The following is an 18,746-nucleotide window of genomic DNA, read 5'->3' on the forward strand; positions in this document are numbered from 1 at the left end:
GCAGCTCCTTCCATTGGTTTTGGATAGATTTAGAATCATCAATGGTTGCTGATATTCCGCCTAAAGAACTGCTCGCTCTTCCTTCTGATCTACATTCTACCGCATTTTGAGTTGTATCCCATTGTTGTTGCATGCATTCTCTGGGGCAACCTACGGTCTGGGAAACAAATCTGTGTTTTCTGTGATAACGAGGCTACTGTTAATATCATTAAAAAGGGTTGCACCAATCCCATTTATTAATAACATTTGTTAGACGACTAACATGGTTATATGTCCTAGGCAATTTCACACTCCGCGCAGCGCACCTGCCTAGCTTGGACAATAAAACTGCTTACTCCCTGTCCCGATTTTAAATTCCAGGAATTCAGAATATGCTGCGCCTCAGGGCCTGTGTGCCCAGCCTTTCCACAAACTCTGCTAGACTAGAAGATTCACTTCAGTCTTACGTGATCTCTGCATCTCATTACATGAGACTTGGACTTGCAAAGATTACAATAAAAGTATGACTCTGCATGGTCCCATTTCACTTCATTCTGCGCTGCTTTCTTCGTTCCTGCAATGCCCGTTAACATCCCTATGATTTGTACTTCATTGTTTACCGTTTTATTTAGCTGCTGGCTAAATACAGGGAGCATAATTGAGAATGGAGCCATCAGCGCCATTTATATGGTTGTTGCCCTGTGGGTCGATGACGTCATGTTCAATTCCTGTTCGTCCATTCAGATCTCCAGTTAGAAGCACGTTTCCCTGGGGCTGGAAATTTCTGAATGGATAGTGTCAAATACGTCTTCTTCAAAATAAGGAGAATCTACTGGGGGTAAATAGATTGCACAGAGATATAGATCTCTCTCAGTTATGGCTAGGGTTTGATCTAACCTCAGCCAAATATGGGATTTACCCTGTTTTACTGGTGAGATCTGATGACAAAGATCTCCTTTATACCACACCAAGATCCCCCCCGATGTTCTGCCCTTACGTATGTTTTTTGATTTTATAGAGGGCACCATGACTTCATTATATCCTTGGGGACAGTGAGTGAGCAAATCATTTTGACAGCATGTTTCTGTCAATACAATAATATCAACGTCTTTGATAAATTTCAGGAATTCAGAGTTTCCAGTCTTCAGCTCAAAGGTTGAAGAGTGGAGACCCTGAATATTCCAACAGCTTATATAAAATGAACGCATTTGAAAAAAATCAAAATGGACCTGTATAGTGGGACAAATATATATATATTTTTTATACATTTATAATACAAAATAATAATTTGATACAAATCTCATGGAAGTTTGTATTATTTTCACTAATAGTACCATTGTACTGACTACTACAATTACTCGTATTATTTTTACCAACTAACAGCAAAGTCCGTGGGTCCATGGCTACGCTGCCGTGGGTGGGGAGGGGGGCCAGGGGCAGGTGCTGGTGCATAGCTATGCTGCCGTGGATGGGGAGGGGGACCAGGTGGAGGTCCTGCTGGATAGCTCCGCATAGCTCTGCATAGTTCTGCTGTAAATGGGGTTTGTGGGCCGGTACTAAGGGGGGGTAAAGTAGCCTCCTCTGGTTGTGATTTATAGTGGTGGGTGGGCGGGGAGTGGGAGGTCGAGGCTGAGCTGTTGTGTCTCCTCACAGCAGGATGATCCTGGGGTGGTGATGGGAGGAGCAGGTCTGGGATGGTCTCTGATGCTCCTAGTGGAGGATCCTATGGCTGTGTCTTTGAGGGCCTTTGCAAAGATCTTCACCTTCTCTTTGTGAAGATAAGGTCCATCATAGAGGTCCCAGGTAAGGTGGAACATCCTCTTCTGATCTCCATGTTGATGTCATGAGGAGGGCTGTCTGTCCTAGGCAGTAGGGTGGAGATCACAATGCGAGTATCAGGGAATTCCTTACTGGCCTGGTCTGCCATTTTCCTCACTGCCTCAGCAGTGTTCTTTCGGAGGCTGTGCAGGTCTCTCTTCTCTCTGTCTCTCTCTCCCTCTCGCGGTCTCTCCCTCTCTCTCTCTCTATCTCTGTCTGTCTCTCTCTCTGTCTGTCTCAACGCAACAAATTTTGAATTGTGAAGTGTTTAACTAATGAACAGCTGTAAAATTATAATATATATTATATTTTTAATTTCAATTTTAATTTTTTTTAGTAATGAGTTCCTTGACATGTCCAGCGAAAACACAAAGGTGGGGTGGGGACTGTGTATCTCTGCAGTATTACTCATCTGCTCCTGTTTTTGCCCTAGTTTCACGAGAAGAGGAATATCGACACAACACAAACTCATTTCTTATAAATACATTTGGTATTTACATGATATAAATCTATTTTAAATAGATTTATGAATCCAACAAAACCTGTGAGACCCGGTTAAACTAAAAGAAGGTGACAACAAGGTAAATATATTTTGTCTTTCAATGCTGTCGACAGACGAGCAGAATATTTGGTGTGTGTGTGTGTGTGTGTGTGTGTGTGTGTGTGTGTGTGTGTGTGTGTGTGTGTGTGTGTGTGTCTTTCATTCGTGTCCCTCAGGTTGTGGCATGTTAAAACTTATTGTGCAGCAACATTTTATTCTCTCATGAGTGTCTTGAGTTTCGAGACGTTCTCTCCCTCTCTCTCTGTCCCTCCCTCTCTTTCTCCCTCCTATTCTCCCCCTCTCTCTCTCTGTGGGGGTGGGTGTATCATTCACTGTCCCTCGGGTTGTGGCATGTTAAAACTTATTGTGCAGCAACATATAATTTTTTTTAATAATGACTGTGAGAAAAATGAAACCAACAAGCAAGGACAGTGATTCTCAGGCCAAAAAAGTGGCGGGGTGTGAGCAGCAGTAATGAGAAAACAATTCAGTGTCAAGATGAGGAGCACCAGAATAGCACTGTGCAACCCGAGCAAAACAAAATCTGCATCGACCCGCTACCCTTGACCGATGCACTCTCTTTCCGAGCGGCAACGCATTCGAAATGTTGCTTGCAAAACAAAGGCGCGATTGTGACGTAGGTGCGGTTTGTACACAAGCATAGAGCCACGACAGTTTGTGTCGGGAATGTAAAAGGCTCGTGGCTATGCTCAGGAGAAGTACTTGTTTCCGGGGCCACAGTAGTTTGATGACATTGTGATTCAGATATGACAGAAAAAATCCCTAATCACTGGGACTAATGGCACTAACCCAGCCCCATTTGCTTCCTAGCCAGGCAAGGGCACACCATCACACAACAGACACACATTAATGAGCAGGCGCTTATCACAACGTATACGCATACGTTATATGCACACATCTACATTATACACGTACAAATATACAGCTACCTGTGTGTGTGTGTGTGTGTGTGTGTGTGTGTGTGTGTGTGTGTGTGTGTGTGTGTGTGTGTGTGTGTGTGTGTGTGTGTGTGTGTGTGTGTGTGTGTGTGTGTGTGTTTCTCTTTGTCTTTCATTCACTGTCCCTCAGGTTGTGGCATGTTAAAACTTATTGCGCAGCAACATTTCATTCTCTCATGAGTGTCTTGAGTTTCGAGATGTTCTCTCCCTCTCTCTCTGTCCCTCCCTCTCTTTCTCCCTCCTGTTCTCCCCCTCTCTCTCTGTGGGTGGGGGTGGCAGGGCGGGCGTAGATCATTTACTGTCCCTCAGGTTGTGGCATGTTAAAACTTATTGCGCAGCAACATTTCATTCTCCCATGAGTGTCTTGAGTTTTGAGACGTTCTCTCTCTCTCTCCCTGAAGCCTTGGCAGTGGGGAGATGGGCTGGAGGTCTCCCTCTCTTCCAGGTTGGTTGACCTGGAAGAGAGGGGGGTTAAAGTACCTGGGGGATCAAAGAACCACAGCCATGAACTGCGAAGGAGTAGTTGGAAAAGTGGAGGGTAAGTTAAGTGAATGGAGGTGACTGATTCCCCACATGTCCTTCAGAGGCAGGGTGCTTATCATTAATAACTTGGTAGCATACAGCCTCTGGCACATACTAAAATGTATGAAGCCCCCTGCTGGTCTTTTAAAAGAACATACAATCAACCATCTTAAAGTTTTTTTGGGACGATTTACACTGGTCTCCTCAATGTGTTTTATACTTGCCAAAGGAGGAGGGAGGGCAGGGATTCGTGGACTTAGAGACCTGGACAGCTGCTTTTAGACTACAGTTCATACAGAGGTTTTTATTTTGGAATGATGATGTCGTCTGGGCACCATTTTAAGCAGGTCTGAGTCTCGATGCTTCATTGTTTTTAGTGGACTGTGGTTTTATCCCTTTGTGTAAAATGCCTCATTTTTATCAAGGACTTTTTAAAGCATGGAAACGTTTAAAATGGTCCAGACTGGAACCTGCAGCATCTGTGTTCTGGCTCCTGGAGGAGCCTCTGGTGTGGGGGGCCCGGCTGGGTCTCCACGATGGCAGCAGACCCGGACTCACCGAGAGACTAACGAGAGCTGGAGTGACAAAACTGAGGGGGGTCGTGGAGGCTGCTGGTCCTGGTCTCCAGAACACAGAGGCAGTGGCCTCCCTGCCGGGCCTGAGGTCGGCCCGCCACACCAGGACCATTCTGAACGAGTGGAACAACAGACTGGACAGTGAAGACAAAGGGATGCTGCGGGACTATTTCAATGGGACATTGTTTTTTTAATAAATCATACTGACTCACCGGCACAAAATAAACCACGCACTGCTGCGGATTTTCAAATGCGAACTGGAAAAGGTTTGTACAGAAACTGTGTTCTGGCCACACACAGGAAGAAGCTGAGTGAGAGGAAGGACATGGTGTGGAAGGAAAGACTGCCACAAGACAGCGAGCCGGTGTGGAGACTCTTGTACAGGCCTCCACTGAACAAGAGGTCTGGAGACCTGCAGTGGAGGATCCTCCACGGGGCTCTGGCAGTGAATCTCTTTCTGTCCAAGATAAATCCCACCGTGTCCTCCACATGTCCATTCTGTCCACACACGGAGACCATTGTTCACTGTTATCTGGACTGTCACAGAATGAAACCTCTTTTTGACATTTTAAAAACCGTGTTTTTGGACTGTGGGGAGGTTTTTACAGAGACTGCTTCTATTTTTGGTGCTGGCTACAGAAAACAAGATGCAAAGAAGTGGCAATTGTTGAATTTAGTTGTTGGTCAGGCCAAACTGTCGATCTATAAAAGCAGAAAAAACAAGATAGAAAATGTGTCCAGACAAGAGCTGAAAAAAATGTACGTGTCTCTGGTGGGAGTGAGAGTGGATTTCAGATTCCTCTCTCTGATGAAGGACATACAGGAGTGTTTAAACCAGTGGTGTTTCACCACGGCTGTGTGTTCAGCTCATCTTTCACTCAGTGTTTTTATGACTATTTATTTAATACATTCATTTATCCGTGTGTGTGTGTGTGTGTGTGTGTGTGTGTGTGTGTGTGTGTGTGTGTGTGTGTGTGTGTGTGTGTGTGTGTGTGTGTGTGTGTGTGTGTGTGTGTGTGTGTGTGTGTGTGTGTGTGTGTGTGTGTGTGCTTTTTTCATTGCCCCTTAGGTGTTGGCATGTTAAAACTTATTGCGAAGCAACATTTAATTTTCCCATGATTGTCTTGAGTTTCGAGACGTTCTGTCCCTCTCTCTCTGTCCCTCCCTCTCTTTCTCCCCCTCTATCTGGCTCTCTCTGTGTGTGTGTGTGTGTGTGTCTTTGATTTACTGTCCCTCAGGTTGTGGCATGTTAAAACTTATTGTGCAGCAACATTTCATTCTCTCACGAGAGTCTTGAGTTTCGAGACGTTCTCTCTCTCTCCCTGAAGCCTTGGCAGTGGGGAGATGGGCTGGAGGTCTCCCTCTCTTCCAGGTGGGTTAAAGTACCTGGGGGATCAAAGAACCACAGCCATGAACTGGGAAGGAAGAGTTTGAAAAGTGGAGGGTAAGTAAAGTAAATGGAGGTGACTGATTCCCCACATGTCCTTCAGAGGCAGGGTGCTTATCATTAATAACTTGGTAACATCCAGCCTCTGGCACAAACTAGAATGTATGGAGCCCCCTGCTGGTCTTTTAAAAAACATACAGTCAACCATCTTAAAGTTTTTTTGGGACGATTTACAAGGAAGGACATGGTGTGGAAGGAAAGACTGCCACAAGACAGCGAGCCGGTGTGGAGACTCTTGTACAGGCCTCCGCTGAACAAGAGGTCTGGAGACCTGCAGTGGAGGATCCTCCACGGGGCTCTGGCAGTGAATCTCTTTCTGTCCAAGATAAATCCCACCGTGTCCTCCACATGTCCATTCTGTCCACACACGGAGACCATTGTTCACTGTTATCTGGACTGTCACAGAATGAAACCTCTTTTTGACATTTTAAAAACCGTGTTTTTGGACTGTGGGGAGGTTTTTACAGAGACTGCTTCTATTTTTGGTGCTGGCTACAGAAAACAAGATGCAAAGAAGTGGCAATTGTTGAATTTTGTTGTTGGTCAGGCCAAACTGTCGATCTATAAAAGCAGAAAAAACAAGATAGAAAATGTGTCCGGACAAGAGCTGAAAAAAATGTACATGTCTCTGGTGGGAGTGAGAGTGGATTTCAGATTCCTCTCTCTGATGAAGGACATACAGGAGTGTTTAAACCAGTGGTGTTTCACCACGGCTGTGTGTTCAGCTCATCTTTCACTCAGTGTTTTTATGACTATTTATTTAATACATTCATTTATCCATTTTTATGTATTTATTTTTTGTGCGTGTGTGTTTTTCATTGCCCCTCAGGTTGTGGCATGTTAAAACTTATTGCGAAGCAACATTCAACTTTCCCATTAGTGTCTTGAGTTTCGAGACGTTCTGTCCCTCCCTCTCTGGCTCTCTCTGTGTGTGTGTGTGTGTGTGTGTGTGTGTGTGTGTGTGTGTGTGTGTGTGTGTGTGTGTGTGTGTGTGTGTGTGTGTGTGTGTGTGTGTGTGTGTGTGTGTGTGTGTGTGTGTGTGTGTGTGTGTGTGTGTGTGTGTGTGTGTGTGTGTGTGTTTCACTGTCTCTCAGGTTGTGGCATGTAAAACTTATTGTGCAGCAACATATAATTTTTTCTAACAGTCTTCTCATAATGACTGTGAGAAAAATAAAACAAACAAGCAAGGACAGTGATTCTCAGGCCAAAAAAAATTGGCGGGGTGTGAGCAGCTTTCTATACAAGATAAATCCCACCGTGTCCTCCACATGTCCATTCTGTCCACACACGGAGACCATTGTTCACTGTTATCTGGACTGTCACAGAATGAAACCTCTTTTTGACATTTTAAAAACCGTGTTTTTGGACTGTGGGGAGGTTTTTACAGAGACTGGTTTTATTTTTGGTGCTGGCTACAGAAAACAAGATGCAAAGAAGTGGCAATTGTTGAATTTTGTTGTTGGTCAGGCCAAACTGTCGATCTATAAAAGCAGAAAAAAACAGATAGAAAATGTGTCCGGACAAGAGCTGACAAAAATGTACGTGTCTCTGGTGGGAGTGAGAGTGGATTTCAGATTCCTCTCTCTGATGAAGGACATACAGGAGTGTTTAAACCAGTGGTGTTTCACCACGGCTGTGTGTTCAGCTCATCTTTCACTCAGTGTTTTTATGACTATTTATTTAATACATTCATTTATTTAATTAAATTTGTTTAAATGTTTGTGCATTTGTAAAAAAAAAACAAACGTGATGTTCTGATGAATTTTTAATAATCATTAAAATCATTTTCAAAATCAAATAAATCTCTGTCCCTCTCTGTCTGTCTGTGTGTCTGTCTCATTCTTTCACTGTCCCTCAGGTTGTCGCATGTTAAAACTTATTGCGCAGCAACATTTGCTCGGTCTCCTTCTCCCTTGAGTTTCTTGAGTTTTGAGACGTCGCTGAGCTCTTTGAAATCTGAAGTCACAGAGTTGAATTTTTTGAAATAAGTATTCCTTGTTTCACTGAATGTTTTACAGTGTAGGAGAAAGAAGACGTAGGGGACTCTTTTCTGGGCTCAGCTCTTGAGTGTGTAGGGCTTTGGAGTGGAGGGTGTCTCGGGGGCTTGTTAAAAAAGTTGAGCGTTCTCTTTTGAATGTTTATGTTCAGTGGGTATCTGCCTAATTCTTCTATACATGCGTTTGTTGCTGTGAACATGTAAAATGTATCTGCAGAATTCTGCATGTAAGCATTCTGTTGGATGATTGTCCCAACGGGTGAAACTCTGATGACTGAGTGGGCCCCACACACCACTACCGTACAGTGCAATGGGCTGGATGGATTATCTAAATTGCATTTAGGGCTTGTCCAGCTTTTTCTTTCAGTGCGTTCACTGCCATGTTGAAACTCCCTGATGCAGTGATGGTTATACCAAGGTAGGTATAACTCATAGTACGTTCAGATGATATGGTTGTTTATGGTGAATTGGTGTTTGTTCTCTTGGCATCTGGGGCGTTTTTGAAAGATCATTTAATTAGTTTTCTTCATATTTACAGCCAGGGCCCAGTTCTGACAGTACTTTTCTTCTATGTCCAGCTGTTGCTGTAGTCCTTATTCAGTACGACAGTCGAACAGCTGTAAAATGATAACCATTTCAAACAGGTGCACTCCAAATTTAGGGATGGCTGGTTTGACCAAAGAGATATAAATGATGTGTGTTTGTGTGTGTTTGTGTGTGTGTGTGTCACGTGCTTTCAGAGAGGGACCCGCCCCCCAATCAAAGTGCTATAAATCTTCAGTCTCCATCCGACTGAGTTCCACTTGTTCCTGATCCTCCGCATCCCGAACCAAGACGAACCACACGGGTAAGAACATTTAACGATTTTCATACTAAATACATTTGCAGATTGTTTTGCAATCGAATATATACCTGCTGCTGTAACACCGGGATCGATATACCTATCTATCTCTATATATCATGAATATGCAAACCTATCCATTCATTCTATTTCTACTACTGAGTCAAATCAGACCATCGGTTGTGTTGTTACATTCCCGACACGTTCTTTTTACTTTGCTATTCATGAGCTGCCCTATTCTCATCTGTCCTAATCCACCGTCAGCCACATGTTGTCGAGGTTCAGGGCAGAACACCCTTTCACTTCAAGTTTCCCTCTTTGCGAGAGAGAGAGAGAGAGGGAGAGGGAAAGAGAGAGATTTGATTTTTGAAAACAACTTTTATTAAAAAATTCACCAGAAACATCAGGGTTGTTTTACAAATGCCCCAAAAATAAAAACCCAAAATAAGTCAAAGAATGCATTAAATAAAATAAAGTCATAAAAACACAGAGTGAAAGATGAGCTCAATGTCCGGAGAAGGGTCTCCCAAAATCGGGGGTTTCGGTCCCATTGAAATAGTCCCGCAGCATCCCTTTGTTTTCACTGTCCAGTCTGTTGTTCCACTCGTTCAGAATGGTCCTGGTGTGGCGGGCCGACCTCAGGCCCGGCAGAGACAGACAGACAGAGAGACAGACAGAGAGACAGACACAGAGAGAGAGAGAGAGAGGGAGAAAGAGAAGGCAGAGGGAGGGAGAGAGAGCAGGAGGGACAGAGAGATTGATTTTTAAAGAAACCTTTTTTTAATTAATTTTTCAAACAAACTGAATTAAAACATTTCAAACAAACAAACAAACAAATAAACAAACAAACAACATTCATCAGATTGAAGTCAGTCAATAAATAGATAAATAAGATAAACATCATATGATCACAGTAGAGTTAAGGAAAAAGCAGCTTGTTGTTGACGTCAGATTTCAAAGAGCTCAACGACGTCTCAAAACTCAAGAAACTCATGGGAGAAGGAGACAGAGCAAATGTTGCTGCGCAATAAGTTTTAACATGCCACAACCTGAGGGACAGTGAATGAAACACACACACACACACACACACACACACACACACACACACACACACACACACACACACACACACACACACACACACACACACACACACACACACACACACACACACACACACACACACACACACACACACACACACACACACACACACACACACAGTTTATACTGTGTGTATATATAATGAATATAATCAATCTTACTGTTGTGTTCCTGTTTGTGTTACTGTTTGTGTTACTGTTTGTGTTACTGTTTGTTGTGTTCCGTCTGAATGTTTGTACAATTGTATGTTTATGCTTTGGCAACATCGTTGTTTGAAACTTTCATGCCAATAAAGCTTTTTGAATTGAATTGAGAGACAGAGAGAGAGGGAGGGTGAGAGACAGACAGACAGAGAAGAGGACGTCTCAAAACTCAAGAAACTCATGGAAGAATGAAATGTTGCTGCGCAATAAGTTTTAACATGCCACAACCTGATGGACAGTGAATGAACGACACACACACACACACACACACACACACACACACACACACGTTGGGACAATCATCCAACAGAATGCTTACATGCAGAATTCTGCAGATACATTTTACATGTTCACAGAAACACACCAACAAACGCATGTATAGCAGAAGTAGGCAGATACCCACTGAACATAAACATTCAAAAGAGAACGCTCAACTTTTTTAACCACCTGAAATCCAGCCCCCGAGACACCCTCCACTCCAAAGCCCTACACACTCAAGAGCTGAGCCCAGAAAAGAGTCCCCTATGTCAGTTGGTCCTGAGGCTAACAGCCCCCTCTCAGACCCAGTCTGACCTGCCTCACAACAACACTGCTCTCCAAACACCAGTCAGACTCAATCAAATCATAACACAATGTAAAGAAACCTATCTGGAACATTGGAAAGAAGAAACTAAAAGCCAGAGTACATTAGAATGTTGTCCGGCCCTAAAAAGAGATTATACATTAGCAGAATATCTCTCTACTGTCAGAGATAGAAAGCAGAGACAGATCCTGAGCAGGTTCAGGCTCAGTGACCACAAAGTGACCATCGAAACAGGAAGACACAAAAAAACATGGCAACCAAAAGAAAACAGGACATGTGGTCACTGTTCCACTGGTGAGGTTGTGACGGAGATGCACTTTCTCCTACACTGTAAAACATTCAGTGAAACAAGGAATACTTATTTCAAAAAATTCAACTCTGTGACGTCAGATTTCAAAGAGCTCAGCGACGACTCAAAACTCAAGAAACTCAAGGGAGAAGGAGACAGAGCAAATGTTGCTGCGCAATAAGTTTTAACATGCGACAACATGAGGGACAGTGAAAGAAACACACACACACACACACACACACACACACACACACACACACACACACACACACACACACACACACACACACACACACATTCACCAGAACATCACGTTTTTTTTTTACAAATGCACTAAAAATAAAAAAATAAAATAAATGAATGTATTGAATAAATTAAGTCATAAAAACACAGAGTGAACGATGAGCTCTTCCTCCTTCACTTAACACACAGCCAACATGTGGTCACTGTTCCACAGGTGAGGTTGAGACGGAGATGCACTTTCTCCTACACTGTAAAACATTCAGTGAAACAAGGAATACTTATTTCAAAAAATTCAACTCTGTGATGTCAGATTTCAAAGAGCTCAACGACGTCTCAAAACTCAAGAAACTCAAGGGAGAAGGAGACAGAGCAAATGTTGCTGCACAATAAGTTTTAACATGCGACAACATGAGGGACAGTGAAAGAATGACACACACACACACACACACACACACACTTTATACTGAATATATAATAAATATAATCAATCTTAATGTTGTTAATGTTTGTGTTACTGTTTGTTGTGTTCCGTCCGAATGTTCGTACAATTGTATGTTTATGCTTTGGCAACATCGTTGTTTATAACTTCCATGCCAATAAATATTTTTGAATTGAATTGAATTGAGAGACAGACAGAGATTTTTTAAAATTTGAAATCAACTTTTATTAGGCTTTTTTTTCTCAACTGTACACAGTGTACCAAGTCATTTCCTAGTAAATAATTTTCAAAAATAAATTTCAAAAAAATATATAATTCACATCAGGTAATTTGCATAAGTGAGTTTCCCAGCTGTGACAGAACACAAACTGTTATTAAAGCACCGCAGATCTTTAAAAGAGTCAAGGTCACCTGCTGTTCTGTAGAAACTAAAATCAACCAACAGTCTGGCTTTGATCAGGTTAACACAGACAGGGGCCGACTCAACATGGAGGTTTCCCTCCACCTTCCTCTTTCTGCGGACGTACACCTCCATCTTGACTTGCCCTAAAACGAAGTGGAGTATCCTCCACTGTAAGTCCCCATGCCTCTTAGTGAAGGTTTGTATAAAGACCTCCGCTGGGGTCTGGATCCCGGGTCCAGCCCTAGGTATCCCCTCCACGCAGTGTCAGTCCGTCCGTTCAGTTTTTGTCTGTTCAAAACTTTTACCAAAATTTTATAAAAGCTTTTCCCCGATCCTCCCTCCAGGGAGACCGGGTTGACTGGATTTAAAAGAGGACCAGAGTAATCCTTAAAATCCTCAGCCAGAAAACTGTTAGGAAAAGGGTCCTCTGTGTTTGGCGACGATCCATCAGTGAACGTTTTTAACGGCAGGAAGTTTTGATCGGTCAGTATTTCCTTCCAGTAATCCAGCAGTTTTTTTAATAATCCTGATGGATCTAACTCCCAGCCAACTCCACCACCTGGCCCAGCATGGAAACCCTCACAGTCTGCAGCAGTCTGGACAATGTGGCCCCTGCCCAGCTGGGATGGTTCAGTACAGTCCCGTACAGGGCGGGCACCTTATTGTCATCCAATAAAAACAGGCTCAAATCAAGTCCCAAGCTGTTAAAGTGCCTCAGGGAGAGAGAGGGAGAGAGAGAGGTAGAAAGAGAGGGAGGGACAGAGAGAGAGAGAGAGGGAGGGGGGGAGAAAGACAGAGAGAGGTAGAGGGAGAGAGAGAGAGAGAGTCACTACTTAAAAAAGCTTTGCTTAAAATTATATCCACAGTTCTATCTCGTGTCAGAGCTTGTTTGGCTAAAGAATCCATCGTTTCATTCCCCTCGATGCCCTTGTGAGCTGAGACCCACTTAATCCTGACTTCTTCTAACATTCTATTAATTTCATATGTAGTATATCTGGCCTGCAATGAGAACAATACCAATAATGAATCTGAGCAAACAATGGCCCTTTTAAGATTGTTCGGTTCTGTCCACTGCAGTGTGATAACAATGGCTAACATCTCAACTGTATAGACAGCCAAATTATTTTATTTTCCTTTAGGTTACTATTTTAATCTGGGACAACAAAAGCAAATCCAATTCTTCCATCCTCCAGCTTCTTTGAACCATCTGTATACATTTGAACAAACAGGTCTTAGTCTTTCATCAACTAAATTTCTTTTTTTCCATATCTTATTTTCTCTATAATATATAAATCAGGGGGAATTACCATGTGGGAGTTACTGGTCAAGTAACTGTGGCACTGTATCTTTTCTCACCTTGTGCCAATTTAATCACTGCCCTAGCATAAAATTGTCCCTTAACTTTTTCACTTTGGTGGCACAGTCCAAGGGCCTTCACACTTGGACTGCTAATCCTAGAGATGTGCTAATAGCCCCCATGAAATATCTAAGACCTCCTATTAAACATCTTTTAATAGAAGTCACAGCTGGTATAGTTTAGTTTAATGTTACAGCACCAGGTGTCAGTCACACAACAAAATAATAAGAAATACAAATGTAAAAATATATATATATATATATATATATATATATATATATATATATATGCGTGACATCTTATGTCTGTGCTTTTTTAACAGCATAAAACATGGACAATCAAATCGCAAAGACCACGCAGAGTCTTACCACTGCATCAGAGATGAGGGAAACCACCAAGATGCTGATGCAGCCCAATGCAAACTGGGAGGAGTATCTGACTCCTGCTCCGCTCTCTATCGCCATCTTGGGGGAGCTCGTCTTCATCTCCTCATGTGAAGACTTCTCCATCAACAAGAACCCCCCACCAAAGGGCTTCCAGTACATTAAGTATCCAGACTCCTTCAGGGCATGTCTTATGCAAATCTGTAACTCAGGCTGGCAAGCATTCAATGAGGCTCACAAGAATATGGATCAGATCCGTATTCACACAGACACCGTCCCTGCATACATGAAGGCAGCAGTCAACACTCTTTTCAATGGCACTGATGAGGTTATTCAAGCTCTCCTGCCAAACCAACTGGAGAGCATCCGCACCATTGCAGATGAATGTGTGACACTAGCAAACAGTGTTGAAAATAAGTATTCTGATGTCATCAAGTTAATTCAGGAGTTGTTGGAGGCCTGTGTCAATGCATCAAACTTTTACGGCGAAGAGCTAGAAAACATTAAGCAGAAAATGGAGGAAAACAAATTGAAGGAGCAGACTTCCAAAAAGCTAAATGAACAGTCCAAGAAAGCAATGGATGAAATGGCAAAGCAGATGGGAGAGGCACAAGAGAAATACAATCAATCCATGGATTCCCTTCCCTCCGGGTGGGATATCATTGGCATGGATTTCGTCGAAGGAATCACATCATCCCTGACAGCAGTAATGCATGGATGCGCTTCTGTTATAACTGGTGATGGAAAGGGAGCAGGTGGATCAGTCACTCAGCAATCAGGCGATAACATTGAAGATAAGAAAGGTGACAAGGTCACAAATATGAATGTCTACAGCAAGTCCGAAGAGATTTTGAAGCTTGCATCGCAACTCAATGGGTTTGTCGAAGGAAGTGAAATAGACTGGACGAACCTGTATGATCAGAAACACAAAAAAACAAGGAGTTCATGGCACAAGAGCCAATTCAGTAGGATCTCTGAGGATTTGAAGAAGAATCCAAAGGGCAACCTATGCACAAGTGTTCTGTCTCTCTGTAAAAAAAGCATCGGCATTTGTGATAAGCTGGCACAGTATACCCCAGGTCAAAAGTGGGATAAGAACCAAACTAAACAGCTGATAGAGGAAATTCAGGGGTTGACTGATGATGCACGCAAATTTGACTCTGAGAGCAAAAGCAAATTAGGCTCCCCAGCTCTTGGCCCTAAACCACCGATGATGTACAAAGCAGATAACGGCCCACAATCCAAATCTGCCGGTCAGACAGCATCTGACAATGCCCGTTTCGCTATCGAGCAGAGCAAAGAACAACTCAAACAAACACGGGAGTCATATGAGAAGTCATTGGAGAACATGGAGAAGAACCAGAAGGAGCTGACTGATATTCTGATTGAAATGCAGAACTGCAAAATCAAAGAGATTGACTTCAACACCACCATCAAAATGCTAGTCAAGGGTCTCGATGCCATGGGCAGAGTCAAAGAGCAGTGGGAGAAGATGGTGCGCTTCTTCCAGATGGTTTCCACCATCATCAGAACCAGCCTCAGCAAGACACTGCACAATTTTGTCACTACATCGAATGATACTAAGAAACTAAGTTACGATGGCAAGCTCTTCGCAAAAGATCTCCTGTACACACAGGCCTTCCAAGCCTCAAACATTGCCAGCCTGGTGCACATGATCGCGGGGACCTACACTCAAGTGTCCAGCAAGTACCTGATGGACAGAGTGAGCAGCCTGGGCAAACTCATGGCCATGGATAAGGAGAATCCAGAGTTCCTTGTAGAGCGTCAGAAGCTGCAGGACGACTGCCAGGCAGCCCAGCTAGGAATTCTGCAGCTGGTAGTGAAGAACAAGAAAGATTTTGAGATCAAGGTCGATGACAGGATGAAAAAAATAGAGGACGGCCTGAAAGCCGTTCTTCCAACTTGTCGACCTCAAGAGACTGAGCGAATCAAAGAAATCGTCAAATCTGGGTTTGCTGGACAAGAAGATTACTGCTGATTCAAGTTGGAATCAGTGGATGATACCATCTAGATAATCCTGCTATTGTTGGAAGTGTAACATGCATGTTATTCGCAAGTCACCTTTTTCAAACAGTGTGTAATCTGTGACACAGAGTTATAGATGTGCTATATATGTGTTCTTATGTTTAATCTTGCTTTTAGAAATGATGTGTCACACATGCTCAATTACACCTTATTATTTCTATCAATTATGACTATCAATTATGAGGTCTGTGTAACAGCTCCCGCTCCGACTTCTATCTCTTGCATTTTTCTTTGAGTTTCCTCCTCCCTGTTTGAGTGTGTTGTTTGTCAACACAGCTGTCAGGGGCAATTTAGGGTTATGTTTCTTGCCCGAAGGACAATTGTTTTGGACTGGAGGACCCGGGGTTTTAAATCATCAACCTTCTGGTTAGTGGATGACCCGCTATAACTCCTGGGCCACGGGAGGGCAATTAATTATCAGGCCAGATATTTTTTTTAATTCTTTATCCATTTGTATACAAGTAAATGTATAACTGGGAACATTCCACAATCACAAGAGAAGGACAGACTCCAAACCAAATTTTGTCCGACTAATCAAAAATTGACATTTTCTAAAAATGAATGATTTTGTCTTACATTGTGATGGTTCATCAATGTGCCCTGATGATAAAACTATTCTATCCGGTTATGCTATTGTTTTGTATTGAAAAAATAGAGGTTGTTGTATCATTAAAACAAACTGCTGAATCCATAGCCTTAAGCAGTGCTTGTGTTCTTGCTGAAAATAAAGGAATGACAATTAAAAAAAAGGCTCTTTTTCAACAGCGGATGATTTGTTAAATCGTGGGAGAACTGGGGATTTGTACCTGCTGCTGGTAAACCAATTCAACATGCCGACTTAGTTACTAAGTCATAGCAACAATAATGTTGCCATCTCATAAAGTCCTAGTAAAATGAGTAGGGTATTCAAGAGTAGAATCAGAAGAAGCAAGGGGAAACAATTGAGAAGATGAATATGCTAAAGATGCATCAATAAATGGTTCTTTACTACCTTGGATCAATATTGCTCTGACAAGATTTGGTACGACATTGTCTTACATGTGCGCAATATAATTAACATACACACCCTCCAAAGCATGACCTAAACAGGATGGTTCCGACAATTGCCAAAGGTCGGAGATTATTCTTATTATTCTTATCCTAAATTGTCTTGGGTCGTTTTTCAAAATTAATTCATAATTAATTCCTGCAAGGAAAGAAAATCCACAAACCATAGTAAAATGTTTTAATGGAACATGTGATTCCTAGATTTGAAATTCCAGCTGGTATTGACTCAGAAAATGGAAATCCATTGCCTTCTCGATTAATAAACAACTAGCTCTAGCTCTTGGAATTAAATGGACATTTCTAATTCCATATACCCTCCAAATTTCAGGTAGGACAAACAAACAGAACAATCAAGGACAAATTACTTAAGATACACACTAGTCAAATTCAATTCAATTTTATTTGCATAGAGCCAAATCACAACACACATTATCTCAAGGCACTTTACATAGTGAGGTCGAGACCTCACAATATTACAGAGAAACACAACAGTTCCCACAATGAGCAAACACTTTGGGACCATGGAGAAAAACAACAGGAAGACATTTCTGGCAGAGCCGGACTCAGTCGGACTCATCTGCCTCGACCAGTTGGGATGAGAGGAGAAAAATGTGGGGGAGGAGAGGTGGGCAGAAAGAGGGGGAGAAAGGAGGAGGGGAGATTACAATTGTATATGTACATGACTTATTCTTATAGTGACTGTAGTGACTCCGTTCATAGTGATGATGCAGAAACTACAGATGTAACACAATTACAGGGATTGAAACAGAAGTACGTACTTTCTGAGTATCATTGACAGGTTATACAGTCGTTGCTTTACCCTCACCAGGAAGGAATCGCCCACATGGTTTTCAACCAGGAGACTGTGCCCTGGGTCAAAGTCTGAAACCTAGCCTATATAGGACGAAAAAACACAGGGTGTGGTTGGTGACAAGGACCACTGTCAGGGTTAAAGGACAACCACAATGGAACCTCACGAGTCAGATCAAGGCGGTCCCAATGGCAATGCCCTCTTGAAAATGATATGACACACCTATTCTCTCAAATGACCTAACTATGAATATTATAGTATCAGTCTTTCTTGCTGCGTGTGTTATAATCACGCTTTTCCAATCGTTTGCTCTATTCAATCAGACTGTTATGACTTCTCAACCGATGACGACAGATTATCGGGTTACATAATTAGGTGTTATTAAATAATACTAACAGCTCAGACTGTGCATTTTAACCACCGCTTAGTTCCATTGCTTGTATTCACCTCTGCTGAAGTGGAACTGGAATCAAACCTTTTTATATTAACAACATCACTTTTCACACTAGTAGGAAATATATAGTGTTTGTTATAAGCTGTCAAAGAAACTTTCACTTGCCTTTGTATTACATGATATTAACGTACCTACTATAGAATTTTGTAATTCCCTATGGAGAAACATAACACCAATATAAACCTAAAATATGCAGCAACATTTATTGGTGCAAAACACGACTGTCCAAAATTTGTTCATATATTACAAGATATGCCAATCCCTGATTTAAATGATATCATTTGGCCTTGTGGAATACAGTATACTTGTACACTTATATTCCTTAAAAACGGAAATGGGAGTTGCGCACCATATTGGATAGCGAAAAACAAGTCCACTTTAAGCGCATTATCAAGTTTGCCTACTCAAAAGCCAGTTGACAAATCACGTTATGCCTTCTCATTACTTCCACAAACAACTGAGGAACTATTTTCTTGCATCACTACACACATAATCATCTATCTATGAAATGGGACAAAATGGGACACCAGGCATTGAAACACGCCGCTTGCAAGTCTCATGAGTCTTGAAAATGTATTTTGACTTGAGTGGGTAAGAACATCAGCAGATGCAGCTTGATGTTGAAATTTAATATTCATTTACTATTAATTGACCTACTGTGTTTTGCTCCACTGAGGTTTAGTATCAAATAAACAGTGAGAGAACT

General features: G+C 42.3%; 1 protein-coding gene across 1 annotated transcript; it reads left to right on the plus strand.

The window, feature by feature from the left end:
* The first annotated feature begins 3,817 nt into the window (after nucleotides 1-3,817).
* Nucleotides 3,818-16,490, plus strand: LOC118299031. The gene is made up of 3 exons (XM_035622391.2): nucleotides 3,818-3,835; nucleotides 8,578-8,684; nucleotides 13,622-16,490. The coding sequence occupies exon 3, from the start codon at nucleotides 13,630-13,632 to the stop codon at nucleotides 15,679-15,681; it is 2,052 nt and encodes a 683-aa protein (XP_035478284.1). The 5' UTR covers nucleotides 3,818-3,835; nucleotides 8,578-8,684; nucleotides 13,622-13,629; the 3' UTR covers nucleotides 15,682-16,490.
* The last annotated feature ends 2,256 nt before the right edge of the window (nucleotides 16,491-18,746 follow it).

Source organism: Scophthalmus maximus, chromosome 11 (assembly GCF_022379125.1).
Source record: "Scophthalmus maximus strain ysfricsl-2021 chromosome 11, ASM2237912v1, whole genome shotgun sequence".
NCBI lineage: Eukaryota > Metazoa > Chordata > Actinopteri > Pleuronectiformes > Scophthalmidae > Scophthalmus > Scophthalmus maximus.

Bases quoted from the DNA above. Each gene is read 5' to 3' on its own strand.
- LOC118299031 (XM_035622391.2), top strand. From the start codon at position 13,630: ATGGACAATCAAATCGCAAAGACCACGCAGAGTCTTACCACTGCATCA.